Below are 26,086 nucleotides of genomic sequence, written 5' to 3' on the forward strand. Positions count from 1 at the left end.
GGGGCAAGAGTCGACATAAATGACTAAACGTTTCAAATTCTCGACTGCTTTGTTATAGTCTCTAAATGGACACATATTTCTGAATGCTTGGAAGTCATAAAAATCTGAAACATCTATTCTGTACATTTTTATAAAAATAAAAAAAAATATTTTTTTTATTCTTGACTTTGTTGTTGCATTTGTTGCATTTGTTGTTCTTGAGCTATTTGTTGTTGAAGTTGTTCTTGTAATACAATACTTTCACCAGTTGCATCTTCCAATTCGAAACTTTCTGCCGTCATTGACAAATACATAGGACATAAAAGTTTTACAGGAACAAAGTTTGCGTCAACTAATGTCAACGTTATACTTGCCAAAGTGTTTGAGTTCACTAAGGTTGAAAATTCTGCATTCGAATGAACAATAGGCAAACCAGCAGAGAAAGTATTGTTTATACGCATAAGTATTTTTTGGTCATAATAGTTTCTGTCGACATTCGAATAACACTTTGAACCTAAGTTTGAAACAATATATAAGATTGGTGTGCTTAAAGTCAATGGAATAGACATTCCTTGTATGACACCTTTTCCTGTTATAGGAAACTGTTGGTAGTAAAAACCAGATATAAGTTTTGTATTATAGCTCATATTGTTTATAGTAAACTCAGTCGGACATCCAAACATAATGAAACCTGCTCTAGTTGCAGCACATGTTACACTCGTCCTTAAAGTATTAAATAAGTCAACAAAACCTGTTGGTGGTATATCTGAGTAAGTATCTTCAAAGGAGTATTTTTTACCATTCACAACAATAAAATCTTCTGGTGTCAAAAGAGCAAAACAAGCTTTAGTCGTCATTGTGTTTAAGGTTAGTTTACAATATCGTCCTTGAGGACTTTGTAAGTTTGTTGTTATAGAATTATATAACTCAGGGTTTTTAGTCGTAATAGTATAAACCATTGTGTCTTCTGCCATTTTACTTAGCAAATAAATTTTAATGAAATGTTTGTGGTCGTCAAATATTTTTATAACGTCTGGGAAACTATATTTTAAGTTCAACGTTTCACCTCCTTTCATAACGTATATCTTGTCAATGACATTATATGAAACACCACAGCAACTAACGTCGGGTTCTATTTCTTTGATGTTTATATCGTCTGCCTCTGTCAAAAGTTTCAATAGTTTCTTTCAAAACTTCATGAGGTGCAATGACATATGAGTTCACTTTTACAGGGTTGTGTTCGACCAAGTTTACAATTATACCTAAAGCTTGAAAAATCTTCTCCTGAGTTTGAAGTTTGTCTTTCAGTTGTTGGTAGTCGTTTCGAATATCTGCAACAGAACTTAAGTCTCTGCTAACTTCAGGGTATGTTGGTTGTTCTTTTACAGGAACGGAACAATTGTTATACCATCTTCGTCTTCGTATGGTTTCCCCACTTCAACATCTCTGTCTTTGACATTGACAACAACACTTTGACTGTTTGTTTGAGTTGGTGAATTTAACTTCACATCTGCCACTGCCATTAAACCTTTTGAAACACTTACGCTTCTATTTTTCGGAAATGACATTTTACTTAGAATAAAAAGATGGACGTATTCGAGTATCTCTTCGAATTGAAGCAGAACAAAGTTTACACACACAAACAATACAAATACATTGACAGAATAGTTCTTTATACAAACAATGGTAAATGTTATAGAATAGCAATATTTGCTGAACCAAAATATTTCCATAAAGCAAAGAAAGTTGGTATAACTGAAATGGTGAAAGTTCTTGAAGCAGACAAAAATATAACTTCAAAACTTACAGATATTACTAAAGGAAAGTTTTATACAATATTATGTCAAAACTGGCGTACTGTCAATATTGACGAGAGAAGTCAGTTCAAGAACAACTTACTGACCTGCTGCCAAAATCTGCTCGATGGAAGCTGTCGTTATGCCAATCTGAGGAGCTCCAGCAGGTTTCATCGAACGAATCTTCAAAAGAGCATCTTCCGTGAAAAGTGCTATTGGTTTTGTAAACTTCTTTGCTTTCATTCATCTGGACCGTCTCTGTCACCAGTATTGTATTTGTACAGTACCAACAGTTGAAATACCACCCATAAAGTCTTCTGAGTCAGCAAATGGAATGCCAAGCCAAAAGTTTGAACGGTCTCCATTTGTATATTGAGTTTTTGTGACCTCCTGTATGAGTCCATACTTTCACATATGGCATAATAGAACTTTGCATTTCAGGGTTAATGGTTGTTGTGAAGTTGTTGTTAAAGTTCATAGCATCTAATGTCAAGTTGTATGACCTCATATCCTCAACTGTAGAATATTCTTCTCTTGGATAATAATTTGCCATCTATGTTTATATGATTTAATACCAGGGTTGTAGAAACAAGAATAGTCATTTATAGTTCGTCTGAACAGTACAACATAGTATCTGCATGTTTCATTGCAGTTGTTAAAGCAATATCTGTTCTTGCACCTGGGTCAGCACTTTGGTTTCCAACTTCACCTGCAAAGTCTTTGACAGATATTTGGTGTATAGGGAACATAAGTGGAACTGCAATATATTTGGCAGCTAAAGCATTTGAAATATCTGGGTCCAACATATAGACTGCAAGTCTGCTTTCTATTCTCTTTGCATTCAAATTTTTCGCATGTGAACTTAACTGGGTCCCAAGCAGTTCAGCAGCATTGAAATAATAGTTTACTTCATTGTTGAAGTTTGAGAAACCAAAGTCTAAGTCAACTTTGTCTTTGCAAAAGTCACAGAAACTTGGCTCCACCAGTTCCAGCTCTGTAATGCTGAATGGGTCTTGTGTTGGTGCAATGACTAAGTTATTTTTGCTTGGAGTAAGTTCGATAGAAATTTTTCCTGCCCAGTTTGGCAAGTATCTTAAAAACCTGAAGATGAGGAAAGATGACAAAGGAACTCTAAGTTTCAGTTTTACTTTAGTGGCAGCAGTTCCATCTGAACCAGAAAGGTTAACATAAACTCCTGGAACGTTAGGGTCAAGTCTTCTTATTTTCTCAATATTTGCATACTGGTCTGTTTGTTCTCTAGCTTGGTTGTACTGAGTTTCTCAAAGCGAACCATTCATAGTTTGCCCATGTTACTGTTTGAACTAAGTCAGAGTTAGAATATATCTTATATCCCATGAAAACTTCTGGAGCATATTGGTATCCGACATAGAAAATTCCATTGCAACCTTTCTTGTCAGACAACTTGGCAGAAGGTTTTATTTCAATGTCTTGTTCCACGTATAAGATGAGTTGTCAATAGAAATTATATGAACCTGTCGCAAGCAATATCTACTGTTGTTGAAGAACCTTCACCAAACTCACCTACGTTTCCATAAGAAACAGCAGTTGTATATTTCGTAAGTTCCAGGAACTATTTCTGACCTTCTAATGGCATTGTCGCATTCGTTATACCATTCGAAACATTTCCATTCATGGCATCCAAAACTGTTGGCGTTATATTCTGAGCGGCGTACATTTCATATGGGTAAAAATATAGAATAGTTGGATTTATGTGTCATAATAGAACCCACTCGTACCAAGCTTTACTTTCTTCCTGACTGAGTTTTTAACTCTTCTTTTTCCTTCATTGCCACTACTTTCACTTGTTCTTCACTACTTCACTTTGTTCTACTCTTCTCTTCTTCTTGGTGTCGCTTTTGGTAATTGCCTCTGCTTCAAGTTGTTGCATCTTTGCCTCATGTTCACCTAGTATGTTGTAAATTTCCCATGTCCTTTTTGCCTTTGGGCTCTGGTCGCCCATCTCAGGTAACCTATATCCTAGAAAGAGTTTGTCATAGTTTGTATTTGAGTCTTCGCGTATTGTTTGTATGACTCTTTCCTGAGTTTCCGGTTCAAGCTCTTCAAACAGAGCTTGTCCATATGGAATAAGCTCGTTTCCAAATATATGTTTTTGTAGCCATTCTGGTTTTCTTTCCATGTTACCAACAATATCTTTTGTGAATGGGAAAGCTTTTACCCAATCTTTCAGTCTTGCGTCATTTATTTCTGTAGTTGGTTTTATTTTGTCAAGGAACATGTTTTTCAATACTAACATTTCATTTGGTACTGTCCATTTGAGTTTACTTAAATATTCATCCCTTCTCGGTTCATTGTCTGCAAAGTAAGTTTTTATGACATTTTGTAAACTTTCGTTTGCAAGGTCATGTACAATAGGTTCTCTTCCTTCTGTCTCCCTAACTTTCTTTCTAAACTCTTCACCAAAATATACCATCTCTATGGTTCTGTTGTAGTTCTTGAGTAAATGTTCTAGAACGTCAGGTGTTATATTTCCATCAGCCATGTTCATTTCATACTGGTCCAAAATATCCGCATCTTTCATATCTTTCAATGGCAATTAAAGCCGCGCTGAAAATACCAGCTATATCTGGTTCACCATTCACTTCCATTGCGTCTACAACTTCTTGGAATTGAGGTTGTAAGTTATGAACCACCTATCCGGTTAGCTTTATGACCCCATCTCATTGTAGTTCCATAGTCTGCAGAAACAAAAGTAGGTTTGTTTCCATATTGGTTAGGTTCTGAATGAACTTTAAACAATGTTTCATTTCTATATGTTTTGTTGAAATTTAACCTTTTATTTTCACCGAGTTCATCCAAAGATTGAACGTTATATGCTCGTAAGTAAAAAGGATTGTTGTATTTGTGTACATTTCTTTCAGTACTTCCATTCTATGCTGATATTTTCATCTGATGTTGGAGTCTTTTGTATGTCGGCGAACATTTTTCGATATTCTTCTACTATGTCAGCTGAATTTTTCTTAGACTCTTGGAAAGATTCCATATTCTCCGCATACTCTTGTTGAGGGTCAAGATTTTTCGGCTGTTCCAAATCTTCATCTAGTTCTGTGAAGTTAGTTTCCAAAGGAGGGACTTGTTCGTTTCCTTCAGGCTCTTCTAGCTGTTGTTGCTGAACTATTTCTTCCATGTCTGGTTGTATCTGAACTTCTTCCTGTGGAGTTTCTTGTACCTCATCTGCTGGCATTTCATATATTCCGAGACCGTTTTTAACAAGTTCCCTATTAAGCCATCCGCATTCATAACCCTTTCTTCTTTCGTTCCGTCTCTATTTTTTACGCGTTTCATGAAGATAGTTGAATTATCATTTAGCTCTGACACCAAATATCTCGGAGTAAATTCAGTCATGTCATTTGGATGATATGCTATTAAATCATATCCCTTAGCGAGCTTGTATTTTCCAGGTTTGAAATTATATCCCATTTGGTGCTGAACCATAAAGCTAAATAGGTTCGGGTCAGTATTTCCTTCCTTGAACTTTCTAATAGCTTCTTTATATCTGTCACTAAAGTCAAGAGTATCTGGGTAACCATAGTCTTCCTTAAGCATTTTTAAGAATTCTTGGTTTCCTTGTTCTCTACTTCTTTTATGTCCTTGCTCTGTTTGTGGTTGTTGTTGTGCAGTGTTTTGAACTGTTGGTTGTGGTGCTGGTTTTGAACTGTTGGTTGTTGTGCTGGTTTTGAACTGTTGGTTGTGGTGCAGTGTTTTGTGTTGGTTTTGGTGCATGCCTGTGTCTGTGTCCATGTGACGATGTAAATGTTTTAGGTAGTCCTGGTGCAGGTGCTTCTCTTGGAGGGTTTGGTGGTATATAAGTTCCACCAGCTGGCACATATGTTCCATCTGCAGCATAATGTCCTACCTGACTTTTCGTTCTTAAGAAAGCATTTACTAGGTCTGTTTTGGTCTGTTGTAACTCTTTTTCTTGACTTTCCACAACAGTTGCTCTAACGGCGTCATAGGCACTTTGAACTGCCTGTCTCGTTGCTGCATCTGTTATTTTCGTCATATTTTGTGCTACTTCTCTTAACTCGTTGTCGAAACCTTCAGACTTCAGTTTCTTTCCAGATGAGAAGTCGTTCACTAGTTTCACCTTACTATGAAGAGCTTCGAAGGCGTTCTTAAAGTCAGCATTCATTAAAGCTTCATTTGAACTGTCTTCATCCGCTTGTATTTTTGTCCTTATTGACCCTATAAGTTGGGCTGCTTTAGCGTTGGCTTGGGCATCTAACCAGTCATTATTAGCTTTTATATATTCTGCGCTTTTCATTGCCTTTTGCATGGCTGCGTCGTTATTTTTACTTTCTTGTGCTAAGTTTTCATACTGTACGGTTTGGTTTTGCAACTGTAAAAGTTTTTCTGCCTTTACATTTGCTTCAACTTCTTTTTTATACTCATCGCTATCCATATATGTCTTCAGGGCTTTTTTTTATTTCTTCATCTTTCAGTACTTTATATTGAGTAGTATGGTTTTTCAAATTTATAACATCTTGTTCCATTTTTGCTACTTCTGCTGCTTTTTCTGACACTTTTTTCGCATATTCCTCTGTACTTAGTTCTTTCAGTTGTTCTTCTTTCTTCTTTTTCTCTACGTTTAACTCATTGAGTTTCTTTGTGTGTCTGTCATATTCTAGTTTCTTTTCGTTTTCACTTATTTGTTTCTGTATGTCTATGTTTGACTTTTTGACATCTGTTATTTGATTTTTGAGTGAACTCAAATTCATTTGACTTTGAGGGTTATAAGCTGTTCCGTCTGCAGCTCCACCATAGCCTGCCATTTTCGCTAAAAGTGCCGCTCTTAAACCTCCACTCTGTGCACCAATAACTCGGTTTAAAAGCATAGGGTTGCTTGACATTTGTTGCAGCATAGTGGGGTCATTCATAATTTGTTGTTGCAACTGTTGTTGTGGTGTCAGTTTTACTATTGGATGTTTCAATGCTCTCTTCCTCTTACGTATATTCTTACGTAGCTTACGTGGCATTTTAAGTGAAGTAAAAAACGGTTTTTGACAGATGTTTATATGACACTATTTGTTCAGCACAAAAAAATACTCGGTCAACGGCGATGACTCTCAAAAACCGTTGTGCAAAAAGTTTTACCGTTGGACAAAAAAGCATATATAGAAAACAAAAAACGTTTATAGTTCATTCAATATTTGAGATGGAACGGTTTTCCAACGGTAACTATTAAATAAAATAAAAAAATAGAGGGGGTTACCGTTGACGAAAACGGTTCATCTCAAACTTTTCTATGAGTGGTCCGAAAAAAACAGTTCATTTTTCATAATGTACGCGTCTCGAACAGTGAAGCCCAATTCAATAGAATACTATCTCGAAAAACAAGAAGCTGACACTGCTATTCAGTCTTTAATACAGAACCAAGCTCAGGAGAACTCAAAAGACTCCCAATTCAAATCGACATCCAATTCGAAGCAATTAAAACTTGACTCGAATGTTTTAAAACCACAGCCCGCACGAACAAATACAGCTCTAAGAATAGACCAAAGAATACCGAACAAAGAGTTGAGGTCAAGATTGAAATTACAATCGGATGAGTATTTTTCCCTTAACAACCAGGGAAATACTCCATATAACCGTATCTACACAAATACCGTTAAAGAAACAATAACGGCATACACAAAACTCTGTCAATTGGTCCCCAACCAGGACCAATTGACGGACATTATATGTTCCTACCTTCCCATATTTGCTGAGTGTGTGGAAGGTAGGACATTGTTACAAGCTTGCTTACGTATGCCACCAAATCTCCGTCAACAATTTGCTCAAATTGTACATGAATTTAAAGCTTTTAACAACGGATACGATGAAGATGAAGTAGCAGATGAATTTGGGGAAGAAAAAACATTTTTCCCCTCATATAATACGCCTGCAACAGTATTTCCTACTAATGAATTTCACAACTATTGTGTCGTTCATTTAATTGTTGTGGATATGCCCACAGGTGAAGACATTCTCAGTGGTGACTTCATCGAAGTCTGTATCAATACAGAATTGGGAGAAGATGAGTTGCACAAATTCTCCAACGTCGAACATATATTCAAACCAGCACACCAACTCTTTATCGAAACTGAAATAACACTCACACAAAATATGTCCATCTCATTTAAATCCAAATCAGGACGTCCATACAGAATTTGGATGAACTACGTCCTCCTCCACTACGCCGACGATGACGAAGAAGAGGAAGAGGAGGAGGAGGAAGAAGAAGAGTCCTCCGAATTCACACCAGAAGACTAACAATTTTTCCGAATAAAAACTTCATTTATACTAAACATCTTCGGGGCTAGAAGGGGCGCAGCCCCTGGAAGCCCCACTACCTTTTTTTTTTTTTTTTTTTTCATATATAATCTTCATTAGATATATACATGATAAATAAAATTCATAAAACATTAAAAATCAAAAAATTAGATGAACCTTGGCAATTAAACTTTATTAAATAATAGTTGTTTATAAATTATATTATATTATCATTTAATATTATTTTGATAATGAAGATTTTATTTTGCAATAATATAAACGAAATTTTTTACCTTATGAACTTTTGATGGAAATATGCAAATTTAAAAGAGAAAGGGACAGACTAGCCCATTGTCACTTTTTAATTTAGCAAATGAACGCTTATGGAGTGGAGTTTTTGGGTAAATCTGATTTGCTTATAAATGAAATAAAATCAAAAGAAACCATATTGGCATTATATTATGCAAAAATAAATGATCTTACTTAGTACTTTTAAAGTTAATTTCAGAAAAAATTTGACACAATGGTATCCGGCACATACAAGTGGTGTACAACCAAAATATAAGTTGGTTTAAACATATATTGCTATATCTCATGATCTTACTTAGTACTTTTAAAGTTAATTTCAGAAAAAATTTGACACAATGGTATCCGGCACATACAAGTGGTGTACAACCAAAATATAAGTTGGTTTAAACATATATTGCTATATCTCATGATCTTACTTAGTACTTTTAAAGTTAATTTCAGAAAAAATTTGACACAATGGTATCCGGCACATACAAGTGGTGTACAACCAAATCTTCGACTCGATGAACTTGTCATCGAGTTATATTCCAGTGTTGTTCCTTCATTCCTGATTAAGTTGCAAATTAAAGGTCTGGATTCAGAGAGAAGTGTTAAAGTTATCAAAAAAGTCACAAGAGATTTCGAAGAAATGACACAATTTAAAAAAGTCGAATGCATCAGTATGCTTGAAGCTGTTCAGAAAGGTCTGAAAAATGATACACTTGATCCCAACATTGTTTACTCAACATTAAAAATATTATTGCAAAGAAAACATTTGATTTAATAAACATTTAATTTATTATAATTAATTTTTTATTACAGTATAGTAAAAAATGCTATAAATAAATTATTATATTTTATTAAAATGTGACTTTTAATAGTAAGTGAATAAAATAAATCAGGAATTGGGAAAGAAATAAGGTTAATTAAAAATAATGAAAATTACAAGTTTAAGGTTAATGAAAAAGTGACAATGGGCGAGTTTGTCCCCCACTCAAATTTAAAATAATAAAGAAAGCCGCGAGCGAAGCGATCGGCTTAGGTCTAAGATTTTGATTCAAATCTTTGCTGATCTGTAATTCGCGGAAGCCGCGAGCGAATCGAGCGGCTTAGGTCTAAGATTTTGATTCAAATCTTTGCTTATATTCCTTAAATTCTTTATGAAACTCGCAACAGTTCCATAAAAAATTTTAAATTCTAAACTGTCGAAATTACCGATCGGTAATCACACCCTTCACAGGCGTGTTACTTTTAGCTAAAATTACCCCTACTCCTCTTTGATTTTCTAATTTTTTGTAAATCATTTTTCTTAGATGAATGAGGAAGAAATTAACTTTTTAAAGTCCCACGACATTGTTATCGAGAGTGAAATTGCAAAGGGTGGGTTTGGTGAAATATACTTACTCTATTCATCAAAATATAACCAAAAATTTGCATTAAAGAAAGTACCAATAAAGAGATTTAATCAAGCAGAGATCGATTGCATGAAAACAGTTGACCATGTTAATATAATCAATCTTTACAACTACTACTTTTTTAAAGATTACGTATATCTTTGCATGGAATACTGCCCATTCGATCTTTTAAAGATACTTAAGCGCGATGAAGATATCAATGATGAAACCTTAACAAGATACATCCATGACATCCTCGCTGCAATCAATGCTTGCCACGAAAAAAATGTTGCCCATAACGATATCAAGCCATCAAACTTCTTAATCGACAAGTATGGAAGAATCAAAGTTTGCGATTTCGGTCTCTCAAACATATACTGCGATCATGAGCTTTGTTCTTCATTCAAAGGAACAATGCTTTTCATGGCACCAGAAATCCTTAGAAAAATTAAGTTTGATCCAATCAAAGCTGATATTTGGTCACTTGGCATCACATTCTTTTTCATGGCTACAAGAACATATCCATTCATTGCAGCAAATGGTAGTTTATTATTGAAGCTTATCGATGAAGGTAATTATCCAATATTTGCCGTCAGAAATCCACTTCTTAGACAGATCATTTCTAAATGCTTGGCTATAAATCCAGAAGATAGACCTTCTATCTCCGAGATTTTACAAATGCCTTATTTCAATTCATTTTCAGGCATGCCAGGCTTAAGAAAGAACATCCTTACAGCTACTCTCAGCTTAAGACAGGTTATCGTCAGACCAAGATGTTCATGCGAAAGAGTTATTCCGGCCAAATCCAACACAATACCAGTTAGAAGGTTTTCGCCTTCTTCTGGGAAGCGTTAATTTACCATGTATTGTTATTTTTGTTTGTAAAAATACCATGCATATCCATGTATTATCGCTCAAATTGAAAAATTATTTTTTTTTCATTCATCTATCGGCGCGAAGCTGCGCTTTATATAGATGATATATATATAAGGTTAATCGCGCTCTAATTTTGCCAAGTAACAAGGTGATGTAATATCTCATCGATGTGTATTCATTTCACAACAAATTCTTAATAAATGCTTTGCTTTCAATATTTCTTTCGAAAAATCTCTAAAATCTCAAAGTATTCTCTAAACCACTTCGATGGATATAAAAATCTCTCATATGTTTTACATAATAATCTTTGAAATATAATATTAATCGCACAAATTCAAATTTAATTGTATAAACTCATTTCCTATAATCATAATATATTTATTTTGCCGAAGTTGGCTGGTCTTGCTCGAAGGGCAAACCTGGCCAACTGAGGCCTGAAATTATATTATATCAAATTTGATTTTTTTGCCTAAAGAATTGTTGCAACTATATACATCTACGCTACATATCATTAAACTTTTTTTATTTCACTCTGACAAAAAGCTTCATGCTTGTAATAATGTAAGAAAAATCTTAATTTAACTTCATGAACAAAAAAAAAAAAAAAAAAAAAAGGTAGTGGGGCTTCCAGGCACTTCGTGCCCTCTAGCCCCGAAGATGTTTAGTATAAATGAAGTTTTTATTCGGAAAATTGTTAGTCTTCTGGTGTGAATTCGGAGGACTCTTCTTCTTCCTCCATTGCTTCTGGGAAGAAGCCTTCTTCTGGGTCGAAAACATTATATAATGTGTCGCTTTTCACAAATTATATATGTTTTCATGTTTTGTCACTTTTCTGTCACTTTTCGGGTAAAAACATTTTTATTATTATATATAAATGAATTTTACAAAACCTCCGTTACCGTTCTTTGGAAATAAGAGTAAATGTAAAGATATTATATTGAGAGAACTTAAGAAACTACCGAATGGTCTAACATTTGTAGATTTGTTCGGTGGAAGTTTCTATATATCCCATTTGTGCCATACAATATTTCCTGACTCAAAGATTATATGCAATGACTTCGACAACTATATGGACCGTCTCAAACATATTCCAGACACAAACAATATATTGAAAGAGTTAAAAGAAAAGATACCTATAGGTAAGATGGAACGTATACCATTAGATAAGAAAAATATTGTGAGAGAGGTTTTGAAAAAAGCAGAATATATAGACTGGGATAGTATATCTGCTAGACTATTATATAGTGGTGCTATAAGAGTTCATGACATTGAAACACTTATGTCAAAAGTTTTATATCTTAACTATACAAATGTTTTCAAAGAGGACATAGAAAAATATATTGAGGGTATAGAGTTTGTGAGATGTCATTGGACAGAGTTGTATGAAAAATATAAAGACAAGGAAAATGTTTTCTTTATAGTGGACCCGCCGTTCTATAACACATGGGATTTTCAATACCAAGTAGACTGGACTTTGAGAGACTCTTTAGAAACTTTAGACGTTTTACATAACTGTCCATACTTTTACTTTACATCCGATAAAAGTGGTTTAGAAAGTGTCATGAAATTGTTAGAGGACATACATGACTATGAGTTTAGATATGACAAGATAGAATATGAGAGAGGTCCTATAAACCGGAGAAAGTGTCATAACAAAGAAATTTTATTAGTAAGTAAATGTGGTTTGAAATAGGACTACTTGTTTTAGGTTTTTTCCATTGTGTCATTTATTTCTTTGACGTGGCAGAAAAGTACAGAGAATATGAAGATGAACCAATGCCTGCAAATGTTCAGTATATGTACTCGTAAGAGATATTTTTATCTAATATTAAATGGACGCACAGAACTTAGCGAATGCACAGCAACCTGGACAACCAAACCCAGAGAATATTCCAAATGAAGTTAGAATACAAACTGCAATGGCAAACTATGGTCAAGTGCCAACAGATGTACAAATGCAAACTGCCATGTCAAATGACGCTGCGTTAGGTTTGCCACCATGGTATGCAAATATGAGATGGAAAGAGTTTTATACAAACCCTGAAGTGGGATATAAACAACTTTATGCAGATGACGCGAACACAGGAGTTGACCCAGAATATGTTTTCTACCAGAGGAGAAACAGAATGTATGAGCTCCAGTTAAAGAATGCTATGGAACTCAACAGGAAACGTAAGAGACTAGGCGGACATTAGATTTTTACATATAGTAAAATGGGTTTCTTCAGTAAGATAGGAAACTTCTTTCGAAATGTTGGAAGAGGTATATGGAATGGAATAAAAACCGTAGGAAGAGGAATTTGGAACGGTGTCAAAAATATTGGTAAAAGAGTAGGTCAGTTTGTTGGTATTATACCTAAAGACCCTGAACCAGAAGAACAAGCTCCTGTTATACAACAGCCTGAACCTGCACCACAGTCTAGTTGGCAACCAAATCCAACACCTCAACCGTATTAAAAAATTATATTTTTACCGTTCGATAGTAGTTGTATATGAAACTAAGTTCTAAGTAAAACGCGTGGTATAATGGAATTATTCTTTTTCTTCCATCTGTAGTAAACCATACTTGAAAGTCTGAAATACTTCCACTTGGTGGTTCGTATAACTTTGTAGGTTTTTCGTAAAAGTCATTTGCCAAGCATAAGAAAGAGTTTTGGGCGCCAGAAAATGAAGCATGAACAATAATAGCATCTTGGTCGAAAACATTTTCATATGTTCCATTAGGGTTTTCGACTTCATAAAAGTCTGGGTGTACTGGATATGCTGCAGGCTGATTTAACATCCTCATAAATCTATACCATGCCAAGTTGTTATATTTTGTAGAAATATAAACGTTTTCTCCAAGGTCTTCTATTCTATTGATTTTAACAGTTGCATTTTTCCTGTCATAAATAATATCGAGATGGTACTCTCCCTCGTCAATGTTATACTGGTTTGCATATTCGATATAGATATCGTTTATTTTTTCTTGAAAAGCTTGAAGAGTTGTTTCTAAGTTTACAAGCAAACTAACTTGTAAAAGTTTTCCCTGTTCAAATTTCTCATACATACGTTTTTCTTTGTTATAGTATCGAACTTCAAAACCGACCGTAAATGGGAAACCATGTATGGCTTCTGAAATGAACTTCATTCTACGAAAGCCAATAGCTTTTGTGACAGATGGGTCTCTTAGCCATCTTAATGGGTAGTCAAAACGATAGCCTTCATGCTTTACGGTCTCTGTCTCAAACTTTTGACCGACATTAGTAAAAAGTTCATCTAATGGTTTAGTTGTAGCAACTCTTGAATTTTCTTTTTCTATTGAAAGCATATTTTATCTAGAATAAAAATGTCAAATGAAACAGCGTCTATGAGAGAAATACAACACAACCGACAACTCATTATGCAAGCTCTAAATAAGAACACAACAAACTTTTCAAACTATTCTAAGATATCTGAGTCATTGAAAGAAGGAAACTTAAAACTGACATTAAACCCAATGACAGATGAGTTTCTGTTTCAAGACAATAAGAACCATACTGTCTGTATAAATCCAACAAAAGGAACTTTAAACGAGAAACCTATAAATGAACTTCTTTTGAAAACAGATGTTGACAACAAAGCTGACAAAGAATATGTAGACGATGCAATAGCAAAAGAAGAAGAAAGAGCTAACAATGCTTATGCAACAAAAGAACATACTCATCCTGAACTAGCAGACAAAACATATGTTGACAATAAAATGTCAAGTGAAGTGACGAGAGCTGAAAACGAATATTCTAAAAAGACTCATACACATTCTATATCTGAAATAACAGACTTACAAGAAACCTTAAACAGTAAAAGTGCCGTTGGACATACACATACCATTGCAAATATTACAAACTTACAAGAAACCTTAAACAGGAAAAGTGCCGTTGGACATACACATTCTATATCTGAAATAACAGACTTACAAGAAACCTTAAACAGTAAAAGTGCCGTTGGACATACACATTCTATATCTGAAATAACAGACTTACAAGAAACCTTAAACAGTAAAAGTGCCGTTGGACATACACATACCATTGCAAATATTACAAACTTACAAGAAACCTTAAACAGGAAAAGTGCCGTTGGACATACACATACATCTTCTGAAATAACAGACTTAAACGTTAGCCTTGAAAATAAAGCAGATAAAACATATGTCAATGAAATATACCAAAGTTTGATAGGAACAAAAAATATTGAAACTATTGTTGGTGACTTTTCTGTCAATGAAGAAAATAAATATTTTAGATGGCAGTTTGTACAGTCCTTAGAAAATGGTACACGGTGTAAACTCATTCCGAAAAATAACAATGAAATGTATGTAAGCTATAAAAAGAATGATGGTACACAAGTTAAAGTTCCATTAGACAACAACTGCTACTTAAACTTATATGGAGACGAACAAAAGAAATATTTAAGAGTTTATGAAATGACAGATATGACATTGCCTGACCCAGCTCCAGCACCATATTATTATGACTATGGAGATGACGTCAGAACACCACATGTAGATGAACAAAAGCTAACATTATATTTAGATTATTATAGATATAAAAGATATAATGCAATAGAAAAAACGAGAATAGTATACTATTATGAAGATGACAGAAATAAATATTATAGTCAAGATTTTACCTACCCTGAAAACATAAGATTATATTATAAAAAATATTCTGACACAAACCAGAAGAAAACTGAAATAGTTGCACTATATTTTAAGTTCAAAAGAGACAATCCTATAATGTCTCATATGTTTGATTTAATGAACCCAGTAGGTTCTATTTATACATCTATGGAAGCAAGAGGTCCTCAAGTAATGTTTGGTGTTGGTGCATGGGAACAAATAGTCGACAGGTTTTTGTATTGTGCAAACTCTTCAAAGGAAACAGGTGGAAGTAAAACGATTTCAGGTGAAAATTTACCTGCACACAGTCACTACATAGATTTAAGTACATCTCAAGCAGGTTGGCATAAGCATAGATATTGGGATTGGTCAGCAATGACAAAAGGTAAAGGATATGATGTTAAAGACGACGTTAAGTTTGCTATAAATTGTTACTGGAGTGACACTCAGGGAGAAGGAAACCATACACATTTCGTTTCAGGATATACGCAAACAACGGGACAAAGTAAAGAATACATGCCACCTTACATGACAGTTTACGCATGGTATAGAATTGCTTAGTCGTCATTTTCAACTTCTTTAGCATATTCGTCAGGAGTTGTCTTATATTTGTTAGGAACTGTCTTTGAAAGTATACCACCTTGAACTTTGACAAGTTTGAAACGAGGTCTGACAATAGTAGTTTTATCTTCTGCTTGCAGTGTGTACATTTTGCCATGTTTGCCTAAAACTTCATAATATTCTCTTGTATACTTTCTTCTATTTTTACGAACACGAATGTGAGTACCTGTCGGGTTCCCATTGTTGTCATAGTCAATAGTATTTTCATATGGGTCGCGTTTAGGTATTTCTATTTTTACTTTGTCACCTTTCTGAAGTTTGAAGCCCGGCATTCTTTCTTGTTTGTCTCTTTTGACTAAATTATTAAATATATAGTCTTTCTCTAAGTCAGGGTTGTTTTTCATTTCTTCGGGGGAGTGGTTTCCCAAACCTTTTTGTTTACGGTTATTGTAAATATTTAAAACTTGTCTCATCTTTGCCATGGAGAAGTGTCTATATTTGTCGTCATATGACATTTCATTTGCTTCACCACCTTGTGGTTGGTTTAAGTCTCTTAACATTTTTATACAACCGTCAATGACACCAAGAGCAGAATGGTTTTGGTCGACAATGAAATATTGGTTTACATTTTTTGAACGCAGATAGTTTTTTACATCATCTGATTTGAAAGAACTTTCACAGTCAGATGTCAGTTTTGTTGGATGGTATTTGTCAACGAATATTGTCAAAGCTGCTAAGATATCTAAAATAGCTTTGGACTGTAATGGTATGGCTTCACAGTATCTTGTGTTTTGACCAACAAATATTAACCAGTATGGTGGTCCATCTTCTCTATACCTCGGAATGTTTTCCAAGATATCCATAAACCAAGCATTTGGTGTTGAACTAAAGATTTTTATCATGAGTGCTTTCTTTGTCGCTTTAGAAACATAGGGGTCCTTGTTTGGATTCGTCATTTTTTATCCTATAAGAAATGGGTTTATTTGGCGCATTAGCAGGAGTTGCATCCAGATTTTTGCCCGCAGTGGGAACAATAGCCAGAGGTGTATTTGGAGTTGGAAGGAAGATTTTGAGTACATTAGGTATACTTAAAGAGAAAGCACAACCTATTATACAAACTGTACAGAAAGGTTGGGATGTAGCACGAGATGCAACAAATCTTATTCCAAATCCTGAAACAAGAGGAAAAGTTCAAGGATGGATGGACAATGTAGGAAAACAAGCAGGAAACTATTATAACAAAGCAAATGACTACTATAACCAAGCAGGACACTATATGGACCAAGGTGAAAGATTCTTTAACAGAGGATATAACCATGCACAACAGTGGGTAAACAATAACCAACCTCAACCGCCTCAAACGTGGGGAATGTAAAGTTTTTTACTGAGATGAAATGAACAATACAGCATTGAGACAAATGGGTTCAAGATGGATTTGTCGGCTTCCAGCAGTTACACAACGTGTTTGTCAAGTTCTTCCTATACCTCAGGAAGTTTTAGACCGACTTAAAAAACAACAACAACCAGTTGAAAACAAACCAAACTAAAATTTTTTACTGAGATGAAATGACCGAAGAAGTTGAAACGGTAGATTTGACACCACAAACAAAAAGTTCAGAACCATTGTCAAAACCTGTCAAAGAACTTACAGATGAAGAGAAAAATTCAATAATAGAAAGTGCCAGGTCTGGAAATACAAACCCTAACTACAAAGTCACTTTTCATAAAAATGGAACGGCAAGTATCTCAAAAAAGAAACAGACTCTCACAAATAAAATATTGAAGTCTGAAGGAGCTTTCGAGACAACAGATGGAAAAGTTTACTTCACTGACCAACAGTTCATTATAGAACATCTCATTGACTTAGAGTCGAAATATTCTAAACTTTACAACAAACACAAAAAGTTGAAAGGAAAACAAAAACAAATGGCATATGATATTTATGAAGATGTTGACGACACAACTGTTCCTGCAGGTGAGGTAAAGTCAGAGGAACCGAAAAGTGACGAAAAACCGATAGAAGAAGAAAAACCAAAAACTGAAGATAAACCAAAACCAAAGTTTAGTTTGGAAACTAAACCAAGTCAACCTTCATTAGCTGGTATGGGTTGGCGTCAAAGACTTATGGCAGCAGGCGGTTATGTAAAGTAAAGAAAAAATATTTTTTTATTTTTATAAAAATGCCCCCATATAGAATGGATAGAAAATCTGCTAGAATAAAAGCAGAGTTGCAAAGATATGGTTGGAGAGTTTCGAAGAAGTTTAAATATAGGAAGGGAAGACCCATAAAAGTCTATGACAAACTGGCTGGTCTGACCTACGAAATGGATTTGGAAACAGCACGTGCAAATTATCCAAACAGACTAGAGAGGTTAGAAGAAGAACGTCTTATGGACATGCCTTTCGATGTTAGTGAACCTCAAGTTGAAGGACACGACGGCTTTGCCAGATTCTACTGGAAACATGACGAACAATTGCATCCTTTGAGAAGGAAAAAAGGAAAAGGTGAAGACACACATGCTCCCATGGAAAGAACAAGATATGCATATGAAAAGTATCGTGAAGTTAGAAGTCAAATTACATCTGGTCGAACCTTTACAGTAAACTTTGACGAAGGAAAGAACAAAGAAGGCTTCATGGGTGTACTTGCTGCAATTCAAGACGGAAATAAGAAAGGATACAATCTCAGATTGACCATAACGGATTTGGATGGTCACATTTACTATGCAAATGGCAATGTCACAACAGCTGCAAAACTTCTTGACGCTTTCAAGACTACAAAGAGAGAACAAATGGTTGACTCCGACTCAGACATTTTGAATGCAATTGAAGGAATTGCAAGTGTCAAGTTCGAATGGTACCTAACCCTCAAGCAGTCAGACAACATGCTGGATACTTTCCGTTCATAAATAAGTCTGACATTGACTTGACAAGGTATGGAATTTACAATTCAATTGAAACAATTGTCAATGAACCTTGCATTCTTACATGTCTCAGGAACTCTGGTCTTGTTACAGATGAGAAGATGAAGTATCTTGAGTCATGTGTGAAGACAAGGTACATTCTCAGAGGTCAATTGGCAAAAATTGCACCGTTGGCAAATGTCAATATCCGAGTCAACATACCTACAGCTAAAGGTTCTTCACATGACGACTATGTTGTTGAGTTCAATTTACCATGGTTGAAGATTGCAATTGTCCACAACCACTTCATGTTGAACGAAAGTCTTACAAACCCATTGTTCGGAAAAGGCAAGTGCAACATTGTCAGAGCTGTAAACATTCTTTTCGAGAAAGGTTTGTTGGAACCAATTCCAGATGACAAGCTTACAGAAAGTTTTGTACCAAAAGACGAAACAAACTTTTCATTGTTAGCAAGACCAAAAGTTGTTCCAGACAAAGTTCTAGTACAAAAGAAGTACACAATTCCAAAAGGAGTTGGATTGTTCGGATACCAACCTGAACCAGAAGAACTTCCAATGAGGTTGCAAGAACTTCAAGATGCTATAAACAAACTTCCATTGAGACATCCAATTGACGTCAAATTGTATTGGAGAGCATCTGAGTTAGGTCAGAAGGTTTTATATGAAACAGGTTGCTTCGACGATGTTTATGAGATAACAGGAGAAGTTTCTCAGAAGATAAGAGACTCACTTGAATTTCCACAAACTGGACCAATTGGTTGCGACAAGTTCGATTCAAACGAAAAGATATACTATGTCGACCTTAACGCTGCATACATGAGGTTTGTCCAATATATTCCGACTGGAATTCCAAACGAAGATGGTGAGTTCCCGGGAAGGAACTATACAGTTGGAAAAGTCATACAACAACTGTATGATATTAGGAAAGCTTCAAACCCCAAACTTGCAATGACACTCAAATTGCTTATGAATTCGACATGGGGATATTCCATTAAGAAACCTCAAGAGATGAAGAGTAAACATTATGAGAAGGTCGACAACTTTGTTGAAAGGTTTTCTCCTTTTGTTTTGAAGTACGAATTCACTCAAGGTCAAAGTGGCTTAGTAACCACATTAAAACCTATTGTCGAACATTGGTCTTACCCTCAGTTCGCAAAGGCAGTCCTTGACAACTACAACAATTCTTCTCCGAAGTCAAATCCAAAGTGAAGGTTTACTATGAGAACATTGACGCACTCATGACGAACGAAGAAGGTACAACAAACTCATTGAAATGGGCATGGTCGGTGAAAAGATGGGTCAATTCAAATTGGACAAAATTTTCACCGAAGTTCATGTCCTCTCCAAGCGTAAGTACTGGGGCATACTTGAAGACGGCACAGAAATAAAACATTGCATGAAATAAAAAATTTTTATTCGAATTTGAATTAAAATGTGGGAATTCTTTGGGAACGGGAAAGGCTTATTTACTTGAGGAACAGGTAAAGGTGGTGGAGGTGGAGGTGGTGGCAACCAGTCCATTTTATATTCCTTCCTAGCTAATTTCCGTTTAATTTCATGGTCGCCCTCGGAGTCTTTGAATCGGACAGGTCGAGTTACACCATTCTTGGTCTCAAACTCATATATAACCTGTTTGTCTGTATTTTCGTCGACTATGGCACGAGACACAAACATTGACCAAACGGACAAAAAGTGTCATTTCGGATGGTCAAGCAGCCAATCGCATTCGAGCACTTCGAAGAAGCCTTACGTTCCAAGGGAGAGGGTGTCTGGTGCAAGGCAGAGGTCATGAAACTCTACGAGCAGTACATCCTCAATGCCTGGGAGGACAAATCGTCCTTGGATTGGCAATTCTACCAACTCCTCTGGGACGACCTCCTACGCAACTGGGATAACGAAAGAGCCCAATTCAAAGGTCGGGAACTAATTTTGCAAATTACCCTTAATTTAACATACTTATCCAAATAAACACCTAAATTTACTTGGGGTTTCCCCCTAAAATAAATTTTTTTTACTCTTAGAACCACTCGAGGTTCTCCTTACGGTTGTTGAGCTTGTCACCGTCAATGTGTCTGACCCTCGTCTTCTTGTCTGGATTTGGAACCCATTGCATACCGACAAGCCTTCCCATGGAAATTGAACCGTAATTCCGAAGGTTAAGGTTCAAGTGTCCCAAGTTGTTGAGGACTGGGGTAAGAACCTTGCCTGTCTCCTTGTTGCGGATTTTGTATGGGTAGGGTTGGGAAATTTCGTAAGCGTCATCGGCAACAAGGGTTGCCCATGTAGCGGCTTCAGGAACTTCTTCGTGTTTCTCTTCTTCCTCTTCTTCCTCTTCTTTGATAATACCTTCGGCAATTCTGTGTTCACGAAGTACTGTGTTGCATGTTCTGTCCTTTCCGAGTACCTTCCAGATGGCGTCTATCTCTTCGAAGAAACGGTAGATGAGTCGGGCAAGGTTTTGGTTCTCTATGTTGTATTGGCGCAAGGTTTCCGCGAACTCGTACAGGACTTTCTCATTGGAAGCTTGGTTCGTGAGGACATTGGCTTTGAGATTGGTTATCTCTAACATAAGACTATTTTGGAGAGTCTTAATGGAGTTTGTCAGATGAGCGTTCAATTGGGCAATTTGAATTTGAACTGGGCGCTTGTCTGGCAACCTTGAAAGGACATCTGCCATTGTGTTCGGCTTCGGTGCTTGTTCGGACATCGAAAAAATGAAGTGGTTTGAGAATGGCGGTTTTACTTCAAAAAGCTTGTTATGACAGTTATGTCATACAACAAGTTTAAAATAATATCTTGTTCTTCTTCTGAACGTTTGTTGTCTCTTCCGATAAAAGTTTGGAACATGAGAACCAAAAAACGTTTTTTGAGATTGCGGAAGAGTTCAGGCAAACGTTCATATTCCGGATATGTTGGGAGCAGTTCGAAACATCTGAGCTGACTTTCGGACAAAATTGGGACAATGTCAACAAATTCATCTTTGGTCGGACTGCTTGAAGGTAAGTCCCTTACATGTAAGTAGCTCTGGTAAAGTCTTCTCATTTCTGCTAACTTTTGGAGTATAGCTTCGTAGTTTAGAAGTTTTAATTTTAATTGTCTTATTCCACTCTTGACATCTAAACGGTAACTATCCATGAGGTCAAGAGTAGCTTTGGTAGCTTTAAGTGGAGCTATCTGTTCCTTGACTCCTGCAATTTTGGTTGCAATTGTGATTTGAGCTCCTTCAAGTTCGCCGTCTATGTCGTTCTCAACGTCTTCAACGATGGCTTGAAACTCTTCATCGGTCCATTGAGATTGGTGTGGGACGAATTTAACTTGCTTCATTCAAAAAATGAAAAAAAATGTTTTTACTCAAAACGTTAAGGTTGACTGAACTGGTTGGATGTCGCCTTCTGAGGTTATGAAGAACGGCCGTCCTGAGAAGTGGAACAGTGCTCTGAGAATTTGTATAATTCGTGGAATTGGACTCTCTCTGTTTGGAAGTTGTATCCATGGGCGCTTTGCAAAGAACTTGAGAAGAGCTTCTTTCTTCATCTCCTTTATGTCGTCTACAGGAGTGTTTTCTGGTATTTGAATTGGAATTCCGGTTTCAATTTCGATTTTCAGCGCACCTCTTCCAGACAACCAGCAGCCGAGGGACTTGTTGCTTTTGTCCTTGCCCAAGTACTGCTTAACAACTTCATTTATCTCTATAAGGTAAATTGCCTCATCTAATGGCTCGATGTTGTCCATTGTTCTGTTTCAGAACTAGTCTTGTACTTTTTCAGAACAATACTTGTACTGTTTCAGAACTAGTCTTGTACTGTTTCAGAACAATACTTGTACTTTTTCAGAACAATACTTGTCCTGTTTCAGAACAAATTTCCCGTAAAAGCTCTCAATTTGTGAGAAAAATTTTCTGTTTCAGAACAATACTTGTACTTTTTCAGAACAATACTTGTACTTTTTCAGAACAATACTTGCACTGCTTCAGAACAATACTTGTACTTTTTCAGAACAATACTTGCACTGCTTCAGAACAATACTTGTACTTTTTCAGAACAAGACTTGCACTGCTTCAGAACAATATTTGTACTGTTTCAAGACAATGTCCGACGTACCACCAACCCAGTCCATTCCCAAACCAGAGGAACCTAAAGCACCAGCCCCTGCACCTCAGTTCCAGCAAGTACCTCCGATTTACTACCAATTTCCACCTCAAGGTTACTACCCACCACAAGGCTTCCCGAACTACCCTCCTCAGCCTATGCCTTACTTCCCCAACCCTTGGATGTTCCAGCAAGCTCCACCCCAGCAATTCCAATCTCAATCTCAATCCAAGAGAGACCAAGAGTTCGAGGAAGGTCTGAACCGCTTACGCAAAGAGTATGCTACTACCCCAATGGAAGAAGACAGGCTCTCACTCTCTTCCCTCAAATCGACCGATTCGACTCGTACCACAGATTCGGTTCGTGACCGTGAAGACTACCTCAAGCAGTCTGAGAGACTCTTCATCCTACAACCATTTACAGTTGGAGCTCTCAAGAACATGCGCAATTACGAAGGTCAGACACCAGCTGGAGACCGCAAAACAGACATACTCACAAGAGCCGTCCAACTGGTCAAGACAAAGACTGAGATAGTCGACTTCATTCTTGCAGCTTGCCCATACAAGTAAAAAAAATAAACAATTACGAGTTAAACTTTTTATTCTTTCTTTTCTGAGTTGTTTAGAGCTGGTTTCTCTTGTAGGAACCTTTCGTACTCTTCCATGGTCATGTAATTGCGAATTTGGTACGCAATTCCAGGTTCGTTGTTTTTGAACCTTACGTATGTAACGCTTCCATCCTCCTCAGGGAAGTAAGCTGCTAACATCTGACCAAGTTTTCTCGGTGACTCGGAGCTCATTAAAAATGTCACTTTTTAAACGTTAAGTTTTTAGTCTTATTTTACCCTTTGTTTGTCAAGGTAGTATTGGAGCGCAATTTCTCCAAATTCTCTGTGTCGGAGTTCTTCAGCATTTTCCAAGGTGTACCTGGAGAACTCAAAGAAGTTGTCAAGAAGATACTGCCATGCTGCTCTTCTGAGTTCGTCGGTATTTTGGAAGTGTTGCACCTTCGAGTCTTCGGACATGAAAAAAAATGACACTTTTTCATTTTATAACTGTTATTTTTGACGAAGTGCAAATCTTCACTTCGTGTCATAATGTAAAAATAACGCTATTTTTTTATAAAATTAGTTAGTATACATATCTCGTGTACTGAGGCACTGCGTTCCTCCGTACACAATACTTGTGAATTTGACACTTTACAAAACCGTTAACGTATATTTTACAACACAAACGACAACACTAACTTAACCTTAAATATTTATAAAGCCGCCAACCACTTCACCTTACTACTGTAAAAATAAACGTTCTCACTTACAAAAGTATTGCAACTCTTCCCATTGCTGTGCTTCACACAATAGTTCATATTCTTCAGTATCGCTTGCTGTCGCTCCAATCGTCAGAGTCAAAATCACTGTCAAAATAAATGTTAGTAAGTTTTTTGACAAAGCTAATGAAACACGTTTACCGTTTGTATCGTATGCTTGTATAAACTTTCCATTCTTCATTCCTTCATAAACGCTCAAACTAACTTTACCCTTTCTCCCTCGTATCTGATAGAATGTATTTTCACGAGGAACGAAGAACAAATTCTTGAACTCATGACCGTTGTAGTTTGTTATCTCAATAGTTTTCGTCATTACATCCAAATAAAAATTTTCAATAAAAATAAAACTAATGAAATATTTTATTCCTCACTGTCGTCTGCTTTCTCCAACTCTTCTAACTTCTTCCTAAGTTCAGCAATGTTGTCCTCATGAAGTTTAATCTTCCTTAATATACCTTCTCTATCTAATGGTTGCTTTATCTTTCTAAACTGAACTCTACCATCCTTCATAGTATGAACGTAAAAACCTTCTGGAACCGCTCCTGATTTAATGTATTCTACCAAAAATTTTTGTTTCATTGCTTCAGTGACTTTAGTCGTCATTTTACTCTAAATAAAATGTTCAAATAAAATAAAAATAACGTTATTTTTTCAGTAAGGAAACGCAGGAGTTTTACGATTTATTTGAGGAGTAGGTTCTGGTTTAAATGTTGGAGTTGACTTTTGAACAGGAGTTTGTACTTCCATAGGTTCAGGAGTCATTGAAGGTGTTGTTGTGAAGGCGTTGGTTTTGGCGATGGTGTCGGAGTTTGTTCAAATTCAGCTACTTCAGTATTATTTATAACATTTGCTTTATTTCTTTTCAACATCATAAACTGCTCCTGCTGTAGCTAGCAAACTAGTGGGAGACCATATTTTATATAAGGACTTGACCAAATGCTATTTTTGACAGGAGCTGGTGGAACACCTAACCTTGGTGAGACTGCTCTTTGCCATTGTGCAGCTCGTAAGAAATATTCAATAGGTGCTCCATAATCGTTTGGTAAAGTTTGTTTCACAGATGGTGAAGGTTCACGAGAGCTTGATGAAGAACTCATTTATAAGCTTTAAAAATAAATGTTCATCCTTTATTCCTCACTGTCGTCCGCTGCTAAGTTATAGTCGTCAAGTCTTATTATTGGTATGCCTGACTGTCTTACTTGTATTGCAAAGCAACAATCCCTCATAAATCCAATAAGTGGCTTTGGTACGTTTTCTGTTGCTAGTTCAATAGGTCCTTTAACAGACAATTTGTATGTTATTGGAGCAGTAGATGTTTGACCTTGCTGGAAGCAAAAGTCCACTTCTGTTGGAAAACCACATAAGAAATGTGTGTTGTCATAGCTATCCCATTTATGTTCCACACTACCATCATCCACCAATGACCTCATAACATCTTCATTAAATCCTATCATATCATTGTTTGTATTGCAAGCGTTTCGCAACCATTTCATAAAATACAGGTCCATATGATTTTTCAGGTTCTGCAGGCATATTTCCATAAGCTCCCATGGAAAGCTGAAGATATTTAAACTTAGGGTTCTCAAAATTAACATAATAGTTGTCTTTCTTTCTAAATAGTGCCCAAATACTTTTAACATTAATAGGCGTATAAGCTGCTGTAAATGTTGCACTTGAACTATCTGTATTCTTTGAGAATGAACCGTCCATAGGAATCCAATCCATAACTTTAACAGGAAAACATAAAGCCCTCGTTTGTATAATGTTCTACAAGTTCTGTATAAATGTTAGGTCTAAAGAGAATGACTTTGGATGAATGAAACATTCATTAAAATCCATCTTTGTTCGAAATAGTTGCTGGTTTACAGTTGTAATAGTAACTGTTCCACTAGCTTCTACTGCCTTCGTTATCATAGTGAATGGTTCATT

The 26,086-nt window shown here is 36.0% G+C and overlaps 19 protein-coding genes and 2 pseudogenes across 21 annotated transcripts, besides 7 other annotated features; 10 read left to right on the top strand and 11 right to left on the bottom strand.

Moving 5' to 3' along the window:
• Positions 1–4,535: part of a mobile genetic element that runs on past the window's edge.
• TVAGG3_0857080 (uncharacterized protein) lies at positions 156–953 on the bottom strand (the record flags this gene model as incomplete). Its single annotated transcript, XM_051249563.1, has 1 exon — positions 156–953. The coding sequence occupies one exon, from the start codon at positions 951–953 to the stop codon at positions 156–158; it is 798 nt and encodes a 265-aa protein (XP_051085038.1).
• A 1,724-nt stretch (positions 4,536–6,259) lies between the features above and the next one.
• TVAGG3_0857090 (protein of unknown function, DUF4106 family) lies at positions 6,260–6,790 on the bottom strand (the record flags this gene model as incomplete). Its single annotated transcript, XM_051249564.1, has 1 exon — positions 6,260–6,790. A coding segment is annotated over one exon (531 nt), but the record flags the coding sequence as incomplete, so codon positions are not given.
• A 304-nt stretch (positions 6,791–7,094) lies between these two features.
• Positions 7,095–8,066, top strand: TVAGG3_0857100 (uncharacterized protein; the record flags this gene model as incomplete). The annotated part of the gene is made up of 1 exon (XM_001297511.2): positions 7,095–8,066. The coding sequence occupies one exon, from the start codon at positions 7,095–7,097 to the stop codon at positions 8,064–8,066; it is 972 nt and encodes a 323-aa protein (XP_001297512.2).
• Positions 8,067–8,167: 101 nt separating this feature from the next.
• Positions 8,168–8,395: a mobile genetic element.
• Positions 8,396–8,433: a mobile genetic element.
• An 879-nt stretch (positions 8,434–9,312) lies between these two features.
• Positions 9,313–9,350: a mobile genetic element.
• A 247-nt stretch (positions 9,351–9,597) lies between these two features.
• Positions 9,598–9,627: a mobile genetic element.
• Positions 9,628–9,667: 40 nt separating this feature from the next.
• TVAGG3_0857150 (protein serine/threonine kinase protein) lies at positions 9,668–10,603 on the top strand (the record flags this gene model as incomplete). Its single annotated transcript, XM_001297510.1, has 1 exon — positions 9,668–10,603. The coding sequence occupies one exon, from the start codon at positions 9,668–9,670 to the stop codon at positions 10,601–10,603; it is 936 nt and encodes a 311-aa protein (XP_001297511.1).
• A 1,853-nt stretch (positions 10,604–12,456) lies between these two features.
• Positions 12,457–12,819, top strand: TVAGG3_0857160 (uncharacterized protein; the record flags this gene model as incomplete). Its single annotated transcript, XM_051249565.1, has 1 exon — positions 12,457–12,819. One exon carries the CDS (start codon positions 12,457–12,459, stop codon positions 12,817–12,819), a length of 363 nt encoding a protein of 120 aa, XP_051085040.1.
• A 265-nt stretch (positions 12,820–13,084) lies between these two features.
• Positions 13,085–13,298, bottom strand: TVAGG3_0857170 (annotated as a pseudogene). The gene has a single exon. A coding segment is annotated over exon 1 (214 nt).
• A 194-nt stretch (positions 13,299–13,492) lies between these two features.
• On the bottom strand, positions 13,493–13,933 carry TVAGG3_0857180 (uncharacterized protein; the record flags this gene model as incomplete). The annotated part of the gene is made up of 1 exon (XM_051249566.1): positions 13,493–13,933. A coding segment is annotated over one exon (441 nt), but the record flags the coding sequence as incomplete, so codon positions are not given.
• A 453-nt stretch (positions 13,934–14,386) lies between these two features.
• Positions 14,387–26,086: part of a mobile genetic element that runs on past the window's edge.
• On the top strand, positions 16,794–17,195 carry TVAGG3_0857200 (uncharacterized protein; the record flags this gene model as incomplete). Its single annotated transcript, XM_051249567.1, has 1 exon — positions 16,794–17,195. The coding sequence occupies one exon, from the start codon at positions 16,794–16,796 to the stop codon at positions 17,193–17,195; it is 402 nt and encodes a 133-aa protein (XP_051085042.1).
• Positions 17,215–17,367, top strand: TVAGG3_0857210 (uncharacterized protein; the record flags this gene model as incomplete). Its single annotated transcript, XM_051249568.1, has 1 exon — positions 17,215–17,367. One exon carries the CDS (start codon positions 17,215–17,217, stop codon positions 17,365–17,367), a length of 153 nt encoding a protein of 50 aa, XP_051085043.1.
• On the top strand, positions 17,387–17,971 carry TVAGG3_0857220 (phage tail repeat-like family; the record flags this gene model as incomplete). Its single annotated transcript, XM_051249569.1, has 1 exon — positions 17,387–17,971. One exon carries the CDS (start codon positions 17,387–17,389, stop codon positions 17,969–17,971), a length of 585 nt encoding a protein of 194 aa, XP_051085044.1.
• Positions 18,016–18,490, top strand: TVAGG3_0857230 (uncharacterized protein; the record flags this gene model as incomplete). Its single annotated transcript, XM_051249570.1, has 1 exon — positions 18,016–18,490. A coding segment is annotated over one exon (475 nt), but the record flags the coding sequence as incomplete, so codon positions are not given.
• On the top strand, positions 18,846–19,891 carry TVAGG3_0857240 (DNA/RNA polymerases family; the record flags this gene model as incomplete). The annotated part of the gene is made up of 1 exon (XM_051249571.1): positions 18,846–19,891. A coding segment is annotated over one exon (1,046 nt), but the record flags the coding sequence as incomplete, so codon positions are not given.
• On the top strand, positions 20,448–20,689 carry TVAGG3_0857250 (uncharacterized protein; the record flags this gene model as incomplete). The annotated part of the gene is made up of 1 exon (XM_051249572.1): positions 20,448–20,689. A coding segment is annotated over one exon (242 nt), but the record flags the coding sequence as incomplete, so codon positions are not given.
• On the bottom strand, positions 20,761–21,450 carry TVAGG3_0857260 (HNH endonuclease family; the record flags this gene model as incomplete). Its single annotated transcript, XM_051249573.1, has 1 exon — positions 20,761–21,450. The coding sequence occupies one exon, from the start codon at positions 21,448–21,450 to the stop codon at positions 20,761–20,763; it is 690 nt and encodes a 229-aa protein (XP_051085048.1).
• TVAGG3_0857270 (uncharacterized protein) lies at positions 21,705–22,067 on the bottom strand (the record flags this gene model as incomplete). Its single annotated transcript, XM_051249574.1, has 1 exon — positions 21,705–22,067. A coding segment is annotated over one exon (363 nt), but the record flags the coding sequence as incomplete, so codon positions are not given.
• Positions 22,095–22,475, bottom strand: TVAGG3_0857280 (uncharacterized protein; the record flags this gene model as incomplete). Its single annotated transcript, XM_051249575.1, has 1 exon — positions 22,095–22,475. The coding sequence occupies one exon, from the start codon at positions 22,473–22,475 to the stop codon at positions 22,095–22,097; it is 381 nt and encodes a 126-aa protein (XP_051085050.1).
• On the top strand, positions 22,831–23,400 carry TVAGG3_0857290 (uncharacterized protein; the record flags this gene model as incomplete). Its single annotated transcript, XM_001294234.2, has 1 exon — positions 22,831–23,400. The coding sequence occupies one exon, from the start codon at positions 22,831–22,833 to the stop codon at positions 23,398–23,400; it is 570 nt and encodes a 189-aa protein (XP_001294235.2).
• On the bottom strand, positions 23,430–23,630 carry TVAGG3_0857300 (uncharacterized protein; the record flags this gene model as incomplete). The annotated part of the gene is made up of 1 exon (XM_051249576.1): positions 23,430–23,630. One exon carries the CDS (start codon positions 23,628–23,630, stop codon positions 23,430–23,432), a length of 201 nt encoding a protein of 66 aa, XP_051085051.1.
• Positions 23,960–26,086: part of a mobile genetic element that runs on past the window's edge.
• TVAGG3_0857320 (uncharacterized protein) lies at positions 24,518–24,760 on the bottom strand (the record flags this gene model as incomplete). Its single annotated transcript, XM_001582479.2, has 1 exon — positions 24,518–24,760. The coding sequence occupies one exon, from the start codon at positions 24,758–24,760 to the stop codon at positions 24,518–24,520; it is 243 nt and encodes an 80-aa protein (XP_001582529.2).
• TVAGG3_0857330 lies at positions 24,812–25,254 on the bottom strand (annotated as a pseudogene). Its single transcript has one exon. A coding segment is annotated over exon 1 (443 nt).
• Positions 25,285–25,587, bottom strand: TVAGG3_0857340 (uncharacterized protein; the record flags this gene model as incomplete). The annotated part of the gene is made up of 1 exon (XM_051249577.1): positions 25,285–25,587. The coding sequence occupies one exon, from the start codon at positions 25,585–25,587 to the stop codon at positions 25,285–25,287; it is 303 nt and encodes a 100-aa protein (XP_051085052.1).

Source organism: Trichomonas vaginalis, chromosome VI, assembly GCF_026262505.1.
Source record: "Trichomonas vaginalis G3 chromosome VI, whole genome shotgun sequence".
In the NCBI taxonomy this organism is placed as follows: domain Eukaryota; phylum Parabasalia; order Trichomonadida; family Trichomonadidae; genus Trichomonas; species Trichomonas vaginalis.